We start from the raw sequence: 20,628 nt of genomic DNA, 5'->3' as shown, positions 1-20,628 counted from the left end.
TAAAAATTTAAGTAAAACATAAAAACCTAATTCATTTTAAACTGTTGTGCACAAAATTATTTTATAATCAACTCACCACCTCTTTCTTTTTGATTTTGATAGTTCATACTTAAATTTGATTATGTATTGATATAGACACAATTATTTGAATAATTTCATGCGTTATCTACTTAAGTTGACATTTATCTTTTCGTAGATATGAATTGACTAAATCTACCGTACAAGTGGATGGGCACGTCTAATTAACTCGCAATTTGCAACACTTTATTATAAAACCCTTTATATATATACATACATACACACATATATTAGAAAATCACTTTTAAATGAGAAATGCATATAAATACCATTAATCTAATCTTAACGTGTAATATTGTTATACATATATTACATTAACATTTCGTTAGTTACTCTAAAGTCTAATTGCATAACCGCATATCTTTCTCAGCGTTATATTGGATTATTTGAATCTTTATCACCTTTTGTTGATGTTTTATCTTTTCGTGTAGACGGAATTTCTAATTCTACAAAATTTCCTTAATTTTTATAAAAAAACTATTGTTACCTATATAACTAGCGAAATGTCAATGCAATATAACATTAATAAAACAATGTTACATAGGGTTGAGTTCAAATACGCATTCTTTTAAACTAGGAAGTCACATGAAATGTATCAAACGGACCCTGATTGAAATCAAATTTGCGCCATAGGAACCGTCTCATCGGACTCTATGATATTTGATATTTGGCTTTTGTTTTTCGATTCTATCTAATAGATTTTAGAATTTTTGCTTAGCTCATTGTGACTTTTTATTTACATTGTGCTTTTTTGTTTAGTTTCATTATCTGTGCCTTTCTTTCTCAACGTTTTGATATATTATTCAACATTGTGTTATATTTTACAATCTATCGTATCTTTGTAGACTTCGTAGATTTTTGACATTGTATAGGTCGCAGATAACTTAACCCGTGCTATATTTAAAGCTAGAAACATGTAATGTTATAACATATGTGACACAGCAATTTTACATATAACAAGATAGAATTTTTTAGTGCACATATTCTATTACAAAGAAATCTTATTTTAACCCTAGAACTGATTAGACTAGGCTGGGAATATTAAGTATTTCAGAGGCTTGACATTATCAGCTCATCTGAAAATTCAACTCTAAGAACATTGACTTTTTAATTTTTATTTATTGGAATATTAAAACTAATTAAAACTTAATCAATATCTCAGTTTGATTACATATATTGCCATCATCTCCCACGCCATTTGAACTCTTTTCAAGAAGAAATAAAATTAAAAATAATAGTAATAAGAAAAAAAAAACTAAAATCATCATCGGGTATACTAAATTATTGTATAGTAAACACTTCATAAAATCTACAAAATGTGTAATTAATTTACATATAAGAGAAACATGAAAGGGGAAATTTTCTATAGCATTAATAATTACATCTATAATATTCCATCAAATAAATAATTCAATTGTGGTTGCCTGGTTGGAACCACCTTTCTGAAATGGAACTCCAAATCGTTCTCTAAAGGTGTTAAGTTTAAATCCAAACTTAAAACATTTTTAATGTTAACTTTATTCATCATCGAAGAAGACGAATCATCCGATACCGAAGACAGGTTCTCGTTAGTTAAAGTTGTTGCCCGATGCCTTCTCATGTGTCCTCCCAACGCTTGTCCTATCGAAAACTCTAGCCCACATATCGAGCACTCATGTGACTTAGGCTTTGCAGGCACCAAGTTGGCACCCTGAGTCAAGTCACCATGCTCGGTATTGAGTCGTGGCTTCTTGTGGCTAGCCCTGTGGCCACCTAGTGCTTGAAAAGACGTGAACTGACGGTTACATGTTTTACACTCGAAGACTCGACTTGGACCCGGCGCGTTGTCATACAGCTCGGTGCTTGTTGGACCTCTAGAAAGTAGCATCAAGCAATTAGCCATGTTCGTTAGGGCCGTGTCTAGCTCGGATTCTCGTGATCTCTTCATCGGTAGATACATCATTTTTCTTAAACCAACAATGAAGACCAAGAAATATAACCTCAAGGATAAAGATTTGTGTGAACCCAAACAAACAAATAATATTGTTTTGTATGCAAATTGGAATAGAATGAAGTAAGAGTTGTGTTGAGGGGTGGGATATATATATAGGTGACAAAGTGTTGACTTAATTAAGTTTGACCAAAGAGTGTGGATCACGAAAGTGACACGTAGTTTCTTGTGGGAATGGAAAAGGGATGTTGAACACGTACAAATAATAATAAAGTAAAAGGTCAAAGGTTAGTAGCCGTCATGGACCACGTGTGCATGACAAAGAAAACGTAACTCATTGGGCCGCCGATAATTCAAATGATGCCTAAAGTAAGACTTTGTACGGATTCTAGAACAGTCACGGGTGGAAAGATCAAACTGTTCCAACGTTTTTATCAACATTATCATAATTAACCACTTGTCATTTAATAAAACACCTTACTAGTTTAGTATTGGTGGAGTCTATTTTTTTTTCTTCTGTTAACAGCGATATTATATAAGCGAAAAAATAAACCAACTAGCTACAGGTATGAGGCAGAGTACAACTTACACATTTACATCATTCAAATTGTACGACTTCTGTCTATGCCAGTTTAAAAAGTTAAATAAATGGTTCATTCTTCATCTCCTCAGTCCTCGACTATTTTGAACATGGGGTTCTTTAGTCGTTGAAAACTTTTATTCGTAACTTTCTAAAGCCTAAAAAAACACTTTTATTACACCCTTTGATACCGCTATGTTATACTTTTTTTTGTTGATAATAATTAATAAAGAATGTAAAAACTTCACACTTAAAAAAAATAACTTTAACAATTAAAATGACTCCAAAACAATATTTTAAATAAGATTTACCTACTTGTGAAAGAGATACGATATCAAACACGAGTCAGAGCCGTATCCAAATCAAACAACAAATGCAGAAAACGCCAAAAGGGAACGCCCCTTCTGAAAGCGCCCCCTCTTTGTAGCTTCTGTTAGGGTGGTCGGGTAGGTACAAGTCGATGGGTATAATAGAACAACTCAATTATTGGGTAGAATTATATAGCAACAAACAAATTGATTTGTAATAGAAGACCACGAGAGTAATATATCAGTTAACAAAATGTAATAACTTTTTAATATGGTCCAAGGAGCCGTAAAGCTATCCACTCGTGTAGTTTTAGGCCGAAAATGTCTACTTTTCTTTAATATGGATTTCAAATTAGATCCTAGAGTTTAACCACTGGGGAGAGTGGGCGAGCTTGTTTTCGAAAGTTTACAGTTTCCTGGCTAAAAACCACCCTTGTATACAGACTGAACTGATCTATAAAAAAAAAGACAAAAGCGAGGAAAGGCCCTTCACTGCTCTCTCTGTTTTTTTCCTCGAGCGGGATTTGAACCCACGTCCGACTACCTGTTGAACTATAAATGAGGTCGCTCTACCACTGAGCTACCGAGGTGGGGCTTAAGACGGGAAATCTCAATCGGCACACACTTTTTCCATTCATTAGCTGTAACCAGCTAAGCTACCAGGACCTCTTTCCTAAAATATGTTTTTTGCTTACGCTTCTTCGTCAAGTTTTCGAGCCGAATATCCATACATTTCTTTTAATAGTGAATGAGATGCTTGACAATAACGCTAAATCCAGACATTTAAGGTGTAACATAATGCCTTAAGTGTGGGAGGGCAACCTATACGTATCTTTTCGCATGGTCGTTCTATCACGAGGCAACGGGAGTGGGACGAGAGCTCGGCTGTGAGTATCTCCCTTTCAGTGACTAGGACAGGAGACAATTTTCTGAATTTGCCTTGTTGGCATGCTTAGTGGTCATAGTGCCTTTGATTGAAATTCCATTCACCCGTCTCCTTCGGGGATCCATTAAAGGGATTGGAGTGGAATGGAAATTCCACCTATCCGCACCCTATCTCGTTGAAATTTAGATATGTGAGCCCGGAAACACATTTTCAAATACGCCTGTCAGCGCAGCTCTTTTTGGAATGGTACAAGCAGACCACTTAAGCAGATACCTAGACTTCCATTTTAAACCACCAAGCAAGGTAGCTGTGTAGGTGGAATATAATATCCTTCATCAGAATCAGAACAAACTGAAGGAACGAGACAGCACCATATCAGCTTTAAAGAGCAAGCAAGAAGCACTGAAAGAGGCCGGTACCTTTCCTATAAGAGCCAGCAAAGCTACTCATGCACCTGGAGCGAGCCACCTGGCGATTGAGGGGCAATCATATGCTTCTATGAAAAATTGATCCTCTCATCGGTGTTCTACCGAACTGAACTAATAATAGTTTATCATTTAGAAAGAATGGCGAAAGAGGCCTCATTGCATTGCCCAACTAGAGCGAAAAGCCTTATTGCGTTGTGGCCCTAAGTAGCTATGGGGTGTTGATGTACTTGGAACCTAGACCGGTTACCTGAGTATGGCGGTTTGGTAGCCATTCAATGATATCATGAGATCCTCGCTTCGGTAAGTTACAAGGATGAATGCAAATAGCAAGGCGTTGTGCTGTGTGAAGTGAGACTGGCTTCCCTAAGTTAAGTGCTTCCTTATTAATATTAATGAATGATCTTGCTCAGTAAGAGGCCTTTCCCCATTCTGTACAGCCTGATTCTCTCTCTGGAAATGAGGGTGCCCTCGACTGACATTTATCAGTGAATAAGGAATCATTCCGTGGATGAGAAGGTTGAGTTACAGTAAAGACTCCGTTGGCTTTCGCAAGGAAGCATCTCGAAAGTTCCGTAATCTATGGTTGATGCCTCACTCAAACTCTATCCCATACCCTATGATGTGCGTGTGCGAGTGTGGCTTGTATAATATAATGGATTAGGATATTTAGCATTTGCACAAGATCGTGTTTTAAATTTATAAAACTGATTTCTACAAAGACTAAACACACACAAAATAGGCAAGTGTACCTATCAAATATGCATAATAGTATGGGTAAGAACCAAGTATCGATCCGTGGACACAAATGTTCTAATGATAAATCGTTGTTTTACTTTAATTAGAGGTTTAAATCATTTTGAGGTTAATTTTTGAACTTTTTATAACATATAAATACTTATATATAATATATAGGTGACCAAGATGAGAGATTCTAACGAGTAGTTTAATTACGTGAAGGTTACCATCTAAGATCAAGAATCCACTCCATTTTAACATTGATAATTAATATTCAAACATGTGGTAAACTTGCCGTAGCAATATATGATAGATAGCTCCTTAAGCCTTAAGTCATCTTTGGCACTAAGGAGGTAACATGCGCATTTTAAAGTCCACCCTTTCCTAATGTCATGCTACCTCAAAAATGTCAATTTAAGTTGGCAAGTAGTTTCGTAAAGTAGAAAGATTAGGATTGACTTCGATTTCTCAAATACCAATTCTAACAACTTCGGGTGGTTGTAGTTTAGTCACACAATCTCCCCTTAGTTGATTTATGTAGGTTATAATTACACATTCCGTTAACATATGATTTCTTTAACTAGCATGATATCCTAAGAAAAGCCATTTCGGATTACCAAGACTTAGAGAAATACATCATAACTTATATCTCATCATTTCTAAGTATAATATAAGGATCCATGTTTCGATAATGTATCAAAGTATCTCTATCTTTCAAGAACATGAATCGATCATGAACGATTGCCAATATAATTGACAATCACCAACTTTGAATTAGTATTTTACGATGGTGAAACATTTCTCATCAAAAGATAATTGTAAGATAACCATGTACTTTACTAGACTACACCACATGTTTTAAATAATCATCAAGTAAAACAAAGCTTCTTCATAGATATTAGATGGTGAATGGAGTTTAGATCATAATGAGCATGGTGATTAACATTAGGATAGATGGTGATAACAAACACATGATTAAACTAGAACAATCTAACCAAATGTGGATGAATCTTCCTTCTTAATGATGATGATGATGGTTGATGGTGATGATTGATGGTGATGACCTCCAAGCCTTCAAACTCTTCACTAAATCTTCTATGTGAGTGTTAGGGGGGTGTTTGGCCTAGCTTTTTTAACCAAGCTTATAACTTTTTTTTTTTTTTTTACAAAATAAGCTTAATTTGGTGTTTGGCTTAGCTTTTTAAGCTTATGCTTATTAGCTTATATAAGCCCATTTGTATAAGCTTATTTGAAGATGGTTTTTTAGCTTATTTGTTAGAAGCTTATTTGTTTAAGGTGTAAATTACTCATTTGTTCTTAAAAGGTGATGGATTAGTAATTATTACTCTAACAAGTTAAAGAATGTTGGATTTAACAACTTATTAAGACACATGATTAACTTATATAATATAAGCGAATCCAAACACTTAAAAAGAGCTTATCAAATAATAGAAAAAAAAGCTATAAGCTAATTTTATATATAAGCATAAGCTTAAAAATAGAAGCTAGGCCAAACACCCCTTTAGTGTGTGTTTTATAAGAGAAAACCGGATAGAACTCTTTTCAAGGCACACTTTTCAAATGACACAAGACCCTCTATTTATAGGCTGTCTAGAGATAGAAGCACGACCCCGTGCTTTATAAGCACGACCTTATGTCTACGTGTTCCAGTTGAATGTTGTCAGATCGTACATGATGACTCACCACGACCCATGCTTCTTGAGGCACGGCCTCGTGCATTTTTATGACATGTGCCAATTTCATATTTGTCTTTTCTTGTAGACGACCACGGCCCCGTGGTTGAGAAGCACTGTCCCGTGCTTTTGTTCCCAGTTTTTGTCTTTTCTTGTGGATTTTTGTCTTTTCTGGTGTTCAGAAGCATGGGGGCTTGTTTCATGAGGCACGGGGGCGTGTTTCTTGTTTTTATTCGTGTTTTCTTTCGTTTTTCTTCGTCTTTTCGCTTGTTTCTTTGTTTGGGGCTTGGTTTCACCTGAAATTACATTTTATTATGATAAGTAGCCTTTTGTGCTATGTTATTTAATAGAAATTGCAGTGTTTAGAGATTATTTGATGCCGAAAAGATGTATAATTTTATGTACATCAAACATCCCCACACTTGAACATTGCTTGTCCTCAAGCAATCTTTTTATAAATATTCTCTAAAAATAGCAAACTTGGATTATAGCCATCCCTTAAGCGAGCTCCAATAAAATGGAAACAAAATAACTAATCTTAATTCGTATTAGTGATAAATAAAAAGAAAATTTTGTTTTTATGAGCTTCCGTTTATGCAAAAGGTCACGTTCTCACAATGTTCACTCACACTCGGTTTTATGTATGATCATACCCGTGATGTATGTATGCGAACACTCTTAGTCAGAATGCAACCTGTGATAAATAAGCTTATAACAAGTTCAAATCTCCACCTTTGTGAAGGGTTGCATAAATCAGAAGGTAATACGGGTTGGTTTTGTGTGAGTTGGAATTTTGGTATTTTGTGGTGGATAAGGGCTCTTGGTTGAGGATGGTAAATACAACTTTTTCTGATTGTCGGGGATTCTGAGATGTCTTTTATGGTTAGCTTATTCTCCCGAAAACTATAAATATATATAAAAATTTACTTTATTTTTTTTTAATGACCTAATGACTCTGTTAAGATCAGATCGTCAAGACCAGTTTTGTTGAGGATGTAGATCAGTTCTTCCTCAATCATGTTCTGAACATAACTTCCAACTCTAGTGGACCGTTCGACTTTGAGCCTAATAGCCCCCACCCTCATTAGTTCGGAATATTCATGCTGAGACTGAGTTTGACTCTTTCTACATCTTCTTTCGTGGGACCAGTTTCCGCAACCTAAGCATAGTTCGTATCTTTTTGCTCTTCTCTTCATTGCGTTTTTGGAAAATCCACAAAATGGTGGCCTTTGTTCATATTGGCGCCACTTTTTCCTCACCTCATTGCTAAAGAGAAAGATTCTCTCCCTAAGTTCTGGAGGCAACCTAGGTTTTGTGAAATGTATGCAGCAAAGGAAATTGAAATCGAAATAATGCATTTCCAGTTCATTAGGGTCTGCCAGTAAAAGACCAGTGTTGTATTTTACCGGGAAGATGTATAAAGTGGTAGGGTTTTGGTTAAGGTTTTTGGGTTTTGTAAAATGGAGAATAGTTTGATGGGATTGTGACAATATTACCTTCTTCTTTACACAATGCTTCGTGCGGTCTTGAAATGAATAATTGCGACAAGTTCTAAATCACATGAAACATGTGACTTACTCAAAGCTTCCGAAAAAATATTTATATGGCATGAGGTTTATCTCACAGTAACAGAAGGATTGGGTATAAACGCCATATTCTGTATAAATTTCTTCTCAGTATTACAAAACTTCTTTTTACTTTTTCACTTCCCTTTTGTTATTGGAGTAGTTAGTAATTGGTTCTTTGCGGAAAAATTTTCTTGGATTTCTCTTCAGGTTTTATAAAAATAATCTTTGTTTGCTGCAAAAATATATTTGTTGATTAGAGAATTTTTATAATTAATTGAACAAATAATTGGTCAAGTAATTCCCCTCCCCACACTTGAATCTCACATTGTCCTCAATGTGAAAAGATTCATGAAAAGATAAAAATTCTAATTGAGTATAGTGGGTTAATATGGAGAGTTACTTCCCTACGGGTTCACGAAATTTCGACAGAGCATCCCCTGTTTATCGTCCGTTTTCCTGTTTTGTACCTGTAGAATATAAAACTGCAAACAACCACGAACAACCAAGCATAATTTGCTGAAAAATTGGGTATGAAATCATCCATCCCTTGCCCTAACAGGCTAAATAAGTACCTACTAGTAATGTTTTTGCACCTACGGCCACAAAAAGTGTCCAACCAAGCAAACAAATAAACAAGTACGACAGAAAGTAAATTGTTTAAAACAGACATAATTGTAAAAGTGTCATGAAAATGCTACCAACCCCTGCCCGTGCCCGACCTACCAGTGCCGCTACTCATCAGTTACCCGTGTCCGGGTCAAATGGTCCCCACTCCCTATCCATGAGATAACCCAATCGATCAATCTCTCTCCTCATCTCCTCATACTCCGCTGCCCTCTGTGCGTCCGAGGCTGCGATCTGACCTGTGATCCTGTCAAATGAGGCGGTAGTGTTAGCTGAGAATTGATCAATGAGTCCATACAGACCCTCGAAAGAGTATCGGCTGTGTATGACGAGCTGGGCCGACCCCTGATGAAGATGAGTCTCCTCGCTGATGGTAGGTGCGGCGTCGGTGTTGTCTGGGCGGTGATCCTCGTCTCTCAGGAACATCCTGAATCATCATCTCTACAGGGTCTTCTGGGTCCCAAACCTGGTTATTCTTATCACAAAATCTCCACACATCTGGATTCTGCCCGAATCTCTGAACCATTGGCATGCTTTCGCAATAAACAAAGCTGTGAGCTATCGGATCTGGGCTTCGGGTCCCTTCTTTGTCCACATTATAGGCCCCATAAAGGTTGTAGATCCAAGGGCCACAAAAAATCAGGGTATTTCCTTTTGCAGCTGCATTTGTCATGAAAAGCTTGCAGAATAACATTGTGATGTTGCAATGCATATCATTCTTCATGCAGTACCGTGCCTAAAGATCCCTCAGGTTAACAACCCCTTCACTTTGACCTCGAGCCGTGGCAGTGTGACTGAGCAGACGGTGAATGTACCTCATGAGCGGGTCACGTAGTACGGTGCTCTTTGAGACGCTTGCATTGTATTCCTCAGTACCACAACTCAGTTGTTCCCAAGCCTGTAAACGTGTGTTTCCTGCTTCAGCTTCTTCATCAGCATCTTCATCTGCAAATGTTGTTTTAGCATTAAACCAGATTTCTGAGTCAGTTTCCTTGGTTGTGTAGATTCCCAGATCAATTCCCAGTTGGGTGACAGAAGTTGTGTGCCATTCACCCCCACATCTAAATTCGATTGTATCTTCATCCCACATGTCCAATTTCTTCTTCTTAATGTTAAAAGAGGCCAATAACTCCTTTGTCAGTTATGTTACTGCCTCTCATGTCTGACCAAAAACCCTTCTCCACGGCCCTTTCAAAAATGTCTTGTATCGGTCCCATTGATTAACTTGGCGCAATGTGTTTCTGCAAGCGTAGAAGTTCGGTTCTGGAAATCGTCGGTTTAGGTAGATTAGTCTTGCGTTAGCTTGTCTGTTCTTTGCACTGCGTTCGGGAAAGACTAAAAATGCATGAACATTGTCTTCATACTCGGCCATCTTCGGTTCGAAATTGAAGATTTGATAAAGAACTTAGGAGAATAGAGGTTGGTCGGCTGTTTATTGTTCAGAAACGAAGTGGGTGTTAGGGTTGATGGTTGAGAAAAGTTATTTTAATAACTCTAAAATCATAACTTTACTGGGGTTAAAAGCACGGTGCCGTGCTTTTGGAAGAACGGTACCGTGCTGCATGATGCAGACAGTTTTTCTCTAATTTTGTTTATTTGTTGAGCTAGTTCATTTTTAACTGATTTTCTTTGCTGGTTAGTTTAAGATAGTAATTAAAAGTCCTAAATTTCATTAAAACATAAAGACATAATTAAACATAGTAGAAATGAAAAGTACAACAACAATCCTAGATCCTAACACATAACACTAGCGGGAGAAACTTCAACGTGAAACAAAGTCGGGACTTCATCGACCACCATTCTAAAACAAGTCTTGAATCTGTGGTGGTGCTCGTTTTGCTTCCAAGAGCTCGGAAAGCTTTTTGTCGAGCTTTACGATTTTTTGGTTGAGAAAGTTGAGCTTGGAAGCCACATCTTTGTGGTGGCCATCCACAACATGGAAGTTTTCGAACCTAAGTAGTTCGACTTTGTTGATTAGCTCGACTACGCGAGCTTCGGTTTGAATGTTGCTTTCAACTTGGTCTCTCATGATGCATTGTAGCCTCATGACCTCTTCCTCAAGATTTGAGGAAGATTCATGGTGCTTTCCTTTCCTCACTGGCCTCCATTCAACTTTCTTGTTTTCCATTTCAGTAATGTTGTGTTTGGTGTGAATGGAATAGTGAGTTTATGCATGCATTATATAGAGACTGGAAAGTTGAACACGACCCCGTGTTTTTAGAAACACGGCCCCGTGCTGCTAGAGGAATAAATGTTTCTGATTCAAAGAATTGTACGGAGTTAGTGCGTATCATGCTGAAGATTTTAGGGTGACCACAGCCTTGTGCTTTTTGAAGCACGGCCCGTGCTTTTTGTTATTGATGTTTTCTTTTATTTTTCAGCAAAACGCGAGAGTCGGAATTCTTAGAATGACGTTTAATATGTTTTATTAAGAGCTTAGTCATCCTAAAAATTACTTTTCATTAAAATTAAAGGTCCTAACACAAATACGGGATAAGCCCGGAATTCCTAAAAATACGAAAATATTCGGGTTAAGCCCGAAATTCCTAAAAAAATGTGCGTAATGCACTTGTTTACACATGAAAACAGAAAATTAAGTTTCCTAGATTTCCCCGAAGGGTTCTCCTCCTCCGAATGGCCCTGTTGGTGAAAAGTACGTGAAACCGAGAACTTAAAACTGGAGTTGTTCGTTAATGTCTCGAAGTTCCATTTTCATGTTTTCCACTGATTCTGTGAGTTGAACAAGGAACATCTCAGCAAGGAGATTCATTTTGGTGGGTTTCTTGACGAGTTCTTGAAGTTTTAATAGAAGCTCGGTTTTGGAAACATGGAGGGCATCGTTTCTCGGTTGTCGAGTAACGAGAATTGCTTCACTCATTTCAGTAGACATGTTGAATTTTCAGAGAGAATTGTTTTGGTTTTGGTTGGTGCATGGAATGCAATGGCAAGAGGTGCCTTTTATAGCCAACCAGATACTTAAACACGGCCCCATGCTTTTGGAAGCATGGTCCGTGTTTTTGCTCTGACAATTCTGTTACAAGCAAGTTTGACTGAGATTTTTGCTGCGAAGATTCCGGTCCGTAATTTTTGGTACGGGACTGTGCTTTTGGGAGCACGCCCCCGTGTTTTTGTAGTTTATATATATATATATATATATATATATATATATATATATATATATATATATATATATATATATATATATATATATATATTTCATGTATTTACGAGCCCTATTTTTGTGAAGGTCTTGGCCAGACCTTGTTTCCTTAATTTCCTATTCAGGGAGTTAGAGGGTTACTACCTCCAAAATTTCTTCAAATGGTCCATCGATATATGGTTTTAACCGATGCCCGTTTACTTTGAACTTTTGGCCATTTGAATTTGAAATCTCGACTGTCCCGTAATCAAAGACTGATTCAACTATGTATGGGCCTTTCCGTCGTGATTTCAATTTTCTTGGAAAAAGACGTAAACGTGTGTTGTATAACAGTAACGATCGCCAACTTGGAATTTCTTGTTTCCTTTTAAATGGGCGTCGTGCAGGAGTTTAGTCTTTTCTTTGTAAGACCAGGTTTTTTCATAGGCTAATGTTCTTAGTTACTCGAGCTCGTGAATTTGATCTTCCCGGTTTATGTCGGCGGATGTTAAATCAAAGTTTACTGCTCTTGCAGCCCAGTAGGCTTTGTGTTTTAATTCTACTGGTAGATGACATGCTTTCCCATAAACGAGTTTGAAGGGTTCCGTTCCTATGGGGGTTTTGTAAGCCGTCCTGAGGGCTCACAAAGCATCATCTAACTTATCTGCCCAATTTTTGCGGTTCATCCCTATGGTTCATTCTAAGATCCTTTTGATTCCTCGATTTGAAACCTCTACCTGCCTACTAGTCTGAGGGTGATATCGTGCTAAAACTTTGTCCATCAAAGCATTACATAAGTGGGTACCTCTGTCGCTGATTAGGGATTTTGGAGTGCCGAATCGTGAAAATAACTTTTATTTCCGAATAAGTTAGGAAATGGGCCCATGAAATCTATTCCCCATACATCAAAGACTTCACAAATTTGAATGCCTTTTTGAGCCATCTCATTTTTGGCTGAGATGTTTCTGGCTCTTTGACAAGCATCGCATGCTTGGATCAAAGCATGTGTATCTTTGTATATGGTGGGCCAGAAGAATCCTGAATCAAACACTTTTCTAACCGTTGTGGCGGTACCGTGGTGCCCACCAATTGGTCCTTCATGGCAGTGTTTGAGAATATCTAGGGCTTCCTTTCCTGCTACACACCTACGAATAACCTGATCGGCACCTATCCTAAACAAGTATGGATCTTCCCAGAAGTAGAATTTAAGATCGTAAAAGAATTTCCTCCGTTGTTGATGAGTAAGTCCTTTTCTTAGGATTCTACAAGCTAGATAGTTCGCGAAGTCGGAAAACCAAGGACTTTCGTCTTTCTCCTGTATGACTACTTAGATATGCATGAGAACTTCATGTGGAAATTTATCATTGATGATTTCCTCGTGATGTTCCTCTGAAGCTGGTCATTCTAAGCGTGAGAGATGGTCTGCGGCTATATTCTCTGCTCCTCTCTTGTCCTTGTCTTCTATGTCGAATTCTTGAAGTAGTAGGGTCCATCGGATAAGTCTGGTTTTGGCATCTTGCTTATTGAAGAGGTAACGTATTGCGGCATGGTCGGTGTAGACTATGGTTTTGGAAAGAATGAGGTATGATCTAAATTTATTTAAAGGCAAAGACTACTGCTAGTAACTCTTTTTCTGTTGTGGTGTAATTTTCTTGTGCATCGTTAAGAGTTTTACTGGCATAGTTGATTGGGTGAAAGTGTTTTTCTTTGCGTTGTTCGAGTACGGATCCAACTGCAAAGTCACTTGCATCGCACATGATTTCGAATGGAAGAGTCCAATCGGGTGTAGTCATGATTGGTGCGTTGACAAGTTTGTCTTTCAATATGTTGAATGATTCAACACATTCTTTAGAGAAGAAGAAGGTTGCATCATTCTCTAGAAGTTTGGTCATAGGTCTAGAAATTTTGGAAAAGTCTTTTATGAAACGACGGTAGAATCCAGTGTGACCTAGAAAACTTCTAATTGCTCTGACTAAAGTTGGTGGTGGAAGTTTGGATATGGTTTCTATTTTGGCCCTATCAACTTCTTGTCCTGCTTGGGATATCTTGTGACCTACAACGATGTCTTCTTTGACCATAAAATGGCATTTTTCCCAGTTGAGTACTAAATTCACTTCTTCACACCTAGTCAACATTTTGTCTAGGTTTTTCAGACAATGATCGAAGGAGTCTCCAAATACTGAGAAGTCGTCCATGAAAACTTCCATAGAGTGCTCGATCATTTCGTGAAAGATGGCCACAATGCATCGCTGGAAGGTGGCTGGAGCATTACATAGTTCAAATGTCATTCTTCGATAGGCGAAGGTTCCATGCGAACATGTAAATGTAGTTTTCTCCTGATCTTCAGGAGCAATGGGAATTTGAAAATATCTGGAGAATCTGTCAAGAAAATAGTAGAACATTTTCCAGATAATCGTTCAAGCATTCGGTCGATAAAAGGAAATGGAAAATGATCTTTTCTAGTGGCGTCATTAAGCTTTCGGTAGTCAATGCAAACTCGCCAGCCTGTAATGGTCCTCATTGGTATTAGCTCATCCTTCTCGTTCATTACGACCGTCATTCCTCCCTTATTTGGTACTACTTGAACTGGACTAACCCAAGGTGAATCTGAGATTGGGTAGATTAATCCGGCATCAAGTAGTTTGATTACTTCCTTCTTCACCATATCTTGCATGTTGGGATTGAGAAGTCTTTGATGTTGGACCACGGGTTTGTATTCTTCCTCCATGAGAATTTTGTGAGTACAAAAGGAGGGACTGATGCCCTTGATATCCATGATCTTCCATGTGATAGCCTTCTTATGATTCTTAAGAACCTTAAGAAGTTCGTATTTCTCTTCTTTTGAAAGGTGAGATGAAATAATTACTGGGAGTTGAGGGTCTTTTTCTAGAAAGGCGTATTAGAGATGGTTTGACAGTTCTTTTAACTCTAAGGCTGGTGGTTCTTAAATCGATGTTTTTGATTTTTCATTACATTCGGTGATTTCATATACTACTTCTGATGCTTCCTGATAATCATCATTGATATTTTCGTTTTCTAATATGGGTATGTTGAGTGTCTTGTCTAAGACTTGTGTTTCTAGCGGTGTATTAATGGAGGAATCTCGCATATAGCAACTTACGATGGAATCTATGATGTCAACACAGTATAATGTGTCATCGTGATTGTCTCGTCATTGACCCTGAGAGTGAGTTTTCCGGTGCAAACATCAATAATAGCTTTTGCGGTGGATAAAAAAGGTCTTCCTTAAATCAGAGGTACACTTTTCTCTTCCTCCATGTCTAGAATCACAAAATCTACTGGGAAAACAAATCTGTCAATTTCGACAAACATGTTTTCAACAATTCCCCGAGGATATTTAACAGATCGGTCAGCTAATTGAATGCTCATGCGGGTGGGCTTTGGTTCTCCTATCTCTAGTTTTGCAAAAACCGCAAAAGGCATTAAATTAATACTAGCTCCTAGGTCAGCCAGGGCATTGCTAACAGACAAATTTCCTATAAGACAAGGGATAGTAAAGCTCCCTGGATCCGTCATTTTTGTTGGCATCTTGCTTTGGAGGACTGCTGAACATTCTTAACTTAGGGTGACATGTGAGAGTTCCTCCAGCTTCCTTTTGTTTGTCAGCACTTTTTTGAGAAACTTGGCATATTTTGGCATTTGAGCGATGGCTTTGACAAAATGGATGTTGATATAGAGTTGTTATAGGAGTTTTAAAAACTTCCCGTACTAAGCTTCCAATCGTTCCTGCTTCAGCCTCCTAGGGTATGGAATAGGTGGAACATAAGTTCGGACTGGCTTCTTGGGTTGTACGGTGTCTGTTTTGGTTAGTCTTTCTTGCGTTTCATCAGGAGACTCCTTTTCTGTAACTGGTCCTGAATTTGGTGAGGCAATAGTGGTTATACCGCTTCTGAGTGTAACAGCGTTAGCTGTCGCATTCGGGTTGGTGATTATGTTGCTTGGAAGAGTGCCGGGTGGTCTTTCGGATAATTTTTGTGCGATTTGTCCGATTTGATTTTCTAGATTCTGTAGTGATGCTTGTTGACTTTTGAGGTCGGCTTCATGTTTTAATAATACTCCGCTAATATAAACAGCTCTTGAGTCGGCCTTCTTTTCTACTTCATTTGTTTTGGTCATGAGTTGAATTAGCATTTCTTCGATCTTTGAGTAGCTCGGGTTTTGATGGCTACTAAAACTTTGATCTTGGAATTGAGGTTTAGGCTGGAAGGATTGATTCATCGGTCTTTTCTCGAATCCGGGTAAGGGTTGAGTGTTACCTCCGTCTTTCCAGCTGAAATTCGGGTGGTTTCTCCATCCTGGATTGTAGTTGTTGTTGAAAGCGTTGTTTTGCCGAGCGATGAAATCGACTTCTTTCATATCCATGATGACTTGTTTACAGTCACTTATCTTATGATTTCCTCCACAAGTGTCACAGGTGAGTCTGGTTTTTTATAGCTCGGCTTGAATTTGTTCGAATTTTTTAGAAAGGGCTTCAAGCTGTGCTGTGACAAGAGTGTTGGAATCAACGTGGTGTATTCCTTTTTGGGTTGGTGTAGATCTTGGTGGGTTGTATGCGAAACTCTTCTTTGCGGCCTTCTCCAGGACTTCAAATGCTTCGTTAGGTGATTTGGATCCCAGGTCTCCACCAGCGATTTGGTCGATGGCCTGTTTGTTTTGACTGGATTGTGCGTCAAAAAAAGTTTGTACTTGTAACCATACGCTCAGTCCATGGTGTGGGCATCTTCTCAGAAGACTTTTGTATCTCTCCCATGTTGCATGTAACGATTCATCATCATCGGTCCGGAATACAGTAATGCTGGCTCGGTATTTGGCAGTTTTATCAGGAGGAAAATATTTGAGGAGAAACTGTTCAACCATCTGGTCTCAAGTGGTGATGGAACCAGAGGAAATAGATTCTATCCATTCTAGGGCTTGGCCCCTCAGAGAGAAAGGAAAGAGTTTGAGCTTGATTTGATCGTCTGAACAGTTTTGGATTTTAAAGGTTCCGCAGATTCGTAGGAATCGAAATATATGAGAAAGAGGGTCTTCGTCGAGGAGACCATGAAATTGAACTGAATTTTCCACCATATGAATGGTGCTTGATTTGATTTCGAAATTTTCTGTGATTTTGGGTGGAGCCACTCCATTGCCGTAGCCTTCGAGAATTGGCTTGGCATACTGGCTCATATTCGGCTCATTGTTCTGGGCCGCCATCATTTCTTCGGTTTGATTTTCTCCTTATGTGGTGGCGTCTACCGATTCGTATTTGATTGCTTCGGCGGTTTCTGCAGTCCGTTTACGTGCTCGTCGACAAAAGAGTCGTTCCGGTTCAGAAATTGGAGAAAACAAGCTCAGGCTCAAAAGTAGAGGACATACACGGGACTAAATCAAAATGAAAACTAAAGTAAGAGTTAGCTAAAGTTAAACTAAAGGTTAGTCTAAGTTAAACTAAACTAAGGTCTAAATTAATTAAGCTTAAATAAAGATAAGGAAAAGTTAAAATTAGGCTAGCCGTAAAATTATATAACTAGTAATTAATAAAAACAAAATAAAATGAAAATTAAAAAAAATCACAATTATAAACAATGATTAAATTAAAACTTGGATTGTTCTTAGAAACGTACTGTGTCCCCGACAACGGAGCAAAAAACTTTGATGTGCGTGTGCGAGTGTGGCTTGTAAAATATGATGGATTAGGATATTTAGCTTTTGCACAAGATCGGGTTTTAAATTTATAAAAGTGATTTCTACAAAGACCAAAATAGGTAAGTGTATCTATCGTATATAAAGAATAGTATTGGTAAGAACCAAGTATCAATACGTGGACACAAATGTTCTAATGATAAATCGTTGTTTTACTTTAATCGGAGGTTTAAATCATTTTGGGGTTAACTTTTGAACTTTTTATAAAATATAATGACTTATATATAATATACAGGTGACCAAGACGAGAGATTCTAAACGAGTAATTCAATTATGTGAAGGTTACCATCTAAGATTAAGAATCCACTCCATTTTAGCATTGATAATTAATATTCAAACATGTGGTAAACTTGCCGTATCAATATATGATAGATAGCTTCTTAAGCCTTAAGTGAGCATATTTGGCACTAAGGAGGTAACATGCGCATTTTAAAATCCACTCTTTCCTAATGTCATGCTACCTCAAGAATGTCAATTTAAGTTGGCAAGTAGTTTCGTAAAGTAGAAAGATTAGGATTGACTTCGATTTCTCAAATACCAATTCTAACAACTTTGGGTGGTTGTAGTTAGTCACACAACCTCCCCTTGGTTTATTTATGTAGGTTATAATTACACATTCCGTTAACATATGATTTCTTTCATAGATATTAGATGATGAATGGAGTTTAGCTCATAATGAGTATGGTGATTAACATTAGGATGCATGATGATAACAAACACATGATTAAACTAGAAAAATCCAAACAAATGTGGATGAATCTTCCTTCTTAATGATGATGATGATGGTTGATGGTGATGATTGATGGTGATGACTTCCAAGCCTTCAAACTCTTCACTAAATATTAGATGTGAGTGTTAGTGTGTGTTTTTATAAGAGAAAACCGGATAGAACTCTTTTCAAGGCACACTTCTCAAATGAAACAAGAGCCTCTATTTATAGGCTGTCTGGAGATAGAAGCACGGCCCTGTGCTTTATTAAGCACAGCCTCATGTCTACTTGTTCCAGTTTCATGTTGTCAGATCGTACATGATGACTTCCACGACCCCGTGCTTCCTGAGGCATGGCCCCGTGCATTTTTATGACATGTGCCAATTTCATTTTTGTCTTTTCTTGTAGACGACCACGGCCCCATGGTTGAGAAGCATGGTCCCGTGCTTTTGTTCCCAGTTTTTGTCTTTTCTTGTATATTTTTGTCTTTTCTGGTGTTCAGAAGCACGGGGGCGTGTTTCTTGAGGCATGAGGGCGTGTTTCTTGTTTTTCTTGTGTTTTATTTCGTTTTTCTTCGTCCTGTCGCTTGTTTCTTTGTTTGGGGCTTGGTTTCACCTGAAATTACATTTTATTATGATAAGTAGCCTTTTGTGCTATGTCATTTAAAAGAAATTTCATTTTTTAGAGATTATTTGATGCCGAAAAGATGTATAATTTTATGTACATCACCGTACTTGATGCTGAAGATACTATGCATTTCGGAACCCAAAAAGAAAGCTGGGCGCTTGGGAAGTTATGCAAAACCTGAAAAAAGGAATGTGCTTTCCATATTTGAGCTCAGAGGTTACAGTCGTCTCCTCATTAGGTTATTTTAAAAAGTATAGCAGACTCATCAGCTGAGTGGTTCACCTCTTGTCCACCTGAGTTGTTTACTTCATTTTTCGACCTGGAAAACCAATGAATCTTCAGGTTAGGTTCTCTTCATCATAGACATCCCGATGACCATGAATCAACTTCGTTTCAAGAAACAGAAAGCATATGAAATCTTCCTCATAGGGCGTTCAATTCCGTGAAATGGCGACCCGTTTTGCCGGAGTATTCCGTTGTGGCTAGCATTGTTAGGAATGCTTCTGACCATCTTAGGCCATTCTTGATGATGGACCCTCCGGAAACTTTAGAAACCGTGGTTCGTAAGGGCTCTTATCTTGAAATAACGCTTTGATTTCGGCTTCTAGATCAATATACTTTCGCATCAAGAGTACCTGCACGTCTCAAACCTACCTTTATCCCAACAACCCCATGATTAATAGAGAGAAACCCGACGAGGGAAGTGGGACAATGTTCAGACCTTGGATAACTCAACAAGCAACCAATCAGTTCCAGTCCCCAATGGCAGGTAAAACGAGGCCTCGACGGATGGGAACTCCTACTCTGACTAGATTTTTGCGATCTCTAAGCGGGATTTTCAGTCATCTCTCCTTTATCTTTCCCTAGAGAGTGAAGAAAGAGCGGATGTTTTGAACGAGTGTTGAGCGAGTGAAGTTCCCCATAAGCTATAATGGCGAGCTATATGTATCAATTTTGTGAGCAGCGATTGAACTGAACGTAAAATGTGCATCCAGCAGGAATCGAACCTACGAATTTGCCCGATTCGGAGCTTTAACTATTCAGTCATGGATGCAGAGAGACTCAGCGAGTCAACTAGATTTCGGTATTCCTTCTTGTGCTTCTATTCTTTCGTTAAAGGATATTCGAGAAAAGATGGAATAAGAAGACGTGTTTCCAAAACGAACAAGGTACAGGTTGAGAAGGGGGGGTTAGCAAAGTTAGACAAGATCGGAATGGGCATAGGAACATGTATTGATGTACCATATCGGCAAATGCTCCTAGGTTGATGCGATGTATTCCACCAGTTGACTGAAGACTTGATTATGGGTATATCGATTGGTCCAGCACAGATTGAAATAGGAGCCGGTTCGATAGGAAGCTTTTGAAAACGCAGTGCACCCATGTAAATAAGGAACGGGATTAATACAGAGGTTAAATGAGCATCCCACACCCAAAAGGTTCCCCACATAGGTCTTCCCCGAAACGCCCCAGTAACTAAGGTAAACAACGTAGAAAAAGCACCCATTTCTCGGTCGGCTGGCTTTAAGCAACATTTGCATTTCCTCCTGAGTTCCCAAGTCTCAAAGTAGGTTCTCTTGGCCACCCACGACCTTGGCTTTTAGAGAATCTCACTCCTG

At 38.2% G+C, this 20,628-nt stretch overlaps 1 protein-coding gene across 1 annotated transcript; it reads right to left on the bottom strand.

Moving 5' to 3' along the window:
- Window positions 1-1,447: 1,447 nt before the first annotated feature.
- On the bottom strand, window positions 1,448-2,092 carry LOC143550007 (zinc finger protein ZAT11-like). Its single transcript, XM_077040757.1, has one exon. The coding sequence runs from the start codon at window positions 2,018-2,020 to the stop codon at window positions 1,463-1,465; it is 558 nt and encodes a 185-aa protein (XP_076896872.1). The 5' UTR covers window positions 2,021-2,092; the 3' UTR covers window positions 1,448-1,462.
- Between the last annotated feature and the right edge of the window lie 18,536 nt (window positions 2,093-20,628).

The sequence above is a fragment of the Bidens hawaiensis genome, unplaced genomic scaffold (genome assembly GCF_021521415.1).
Source record: "Bidens hawaiensis isolate Kalapana, Puna unplaced genomic scaffold, B.hawaiensis_p1.1 tig00000978_1, whole genome shotgun sequence".
NCBI lineage: Eukaryota > Viridiplantae > Streptophyta > Magnoliopsida > Asterales > Asteraceae > Bidens > Bidens hawaiensis.
The sequence above is the reverse complement of the archived record's forward strand: the minus strand, read 5'-3'. Positions and strand labels throughout refer to the sequence as shown.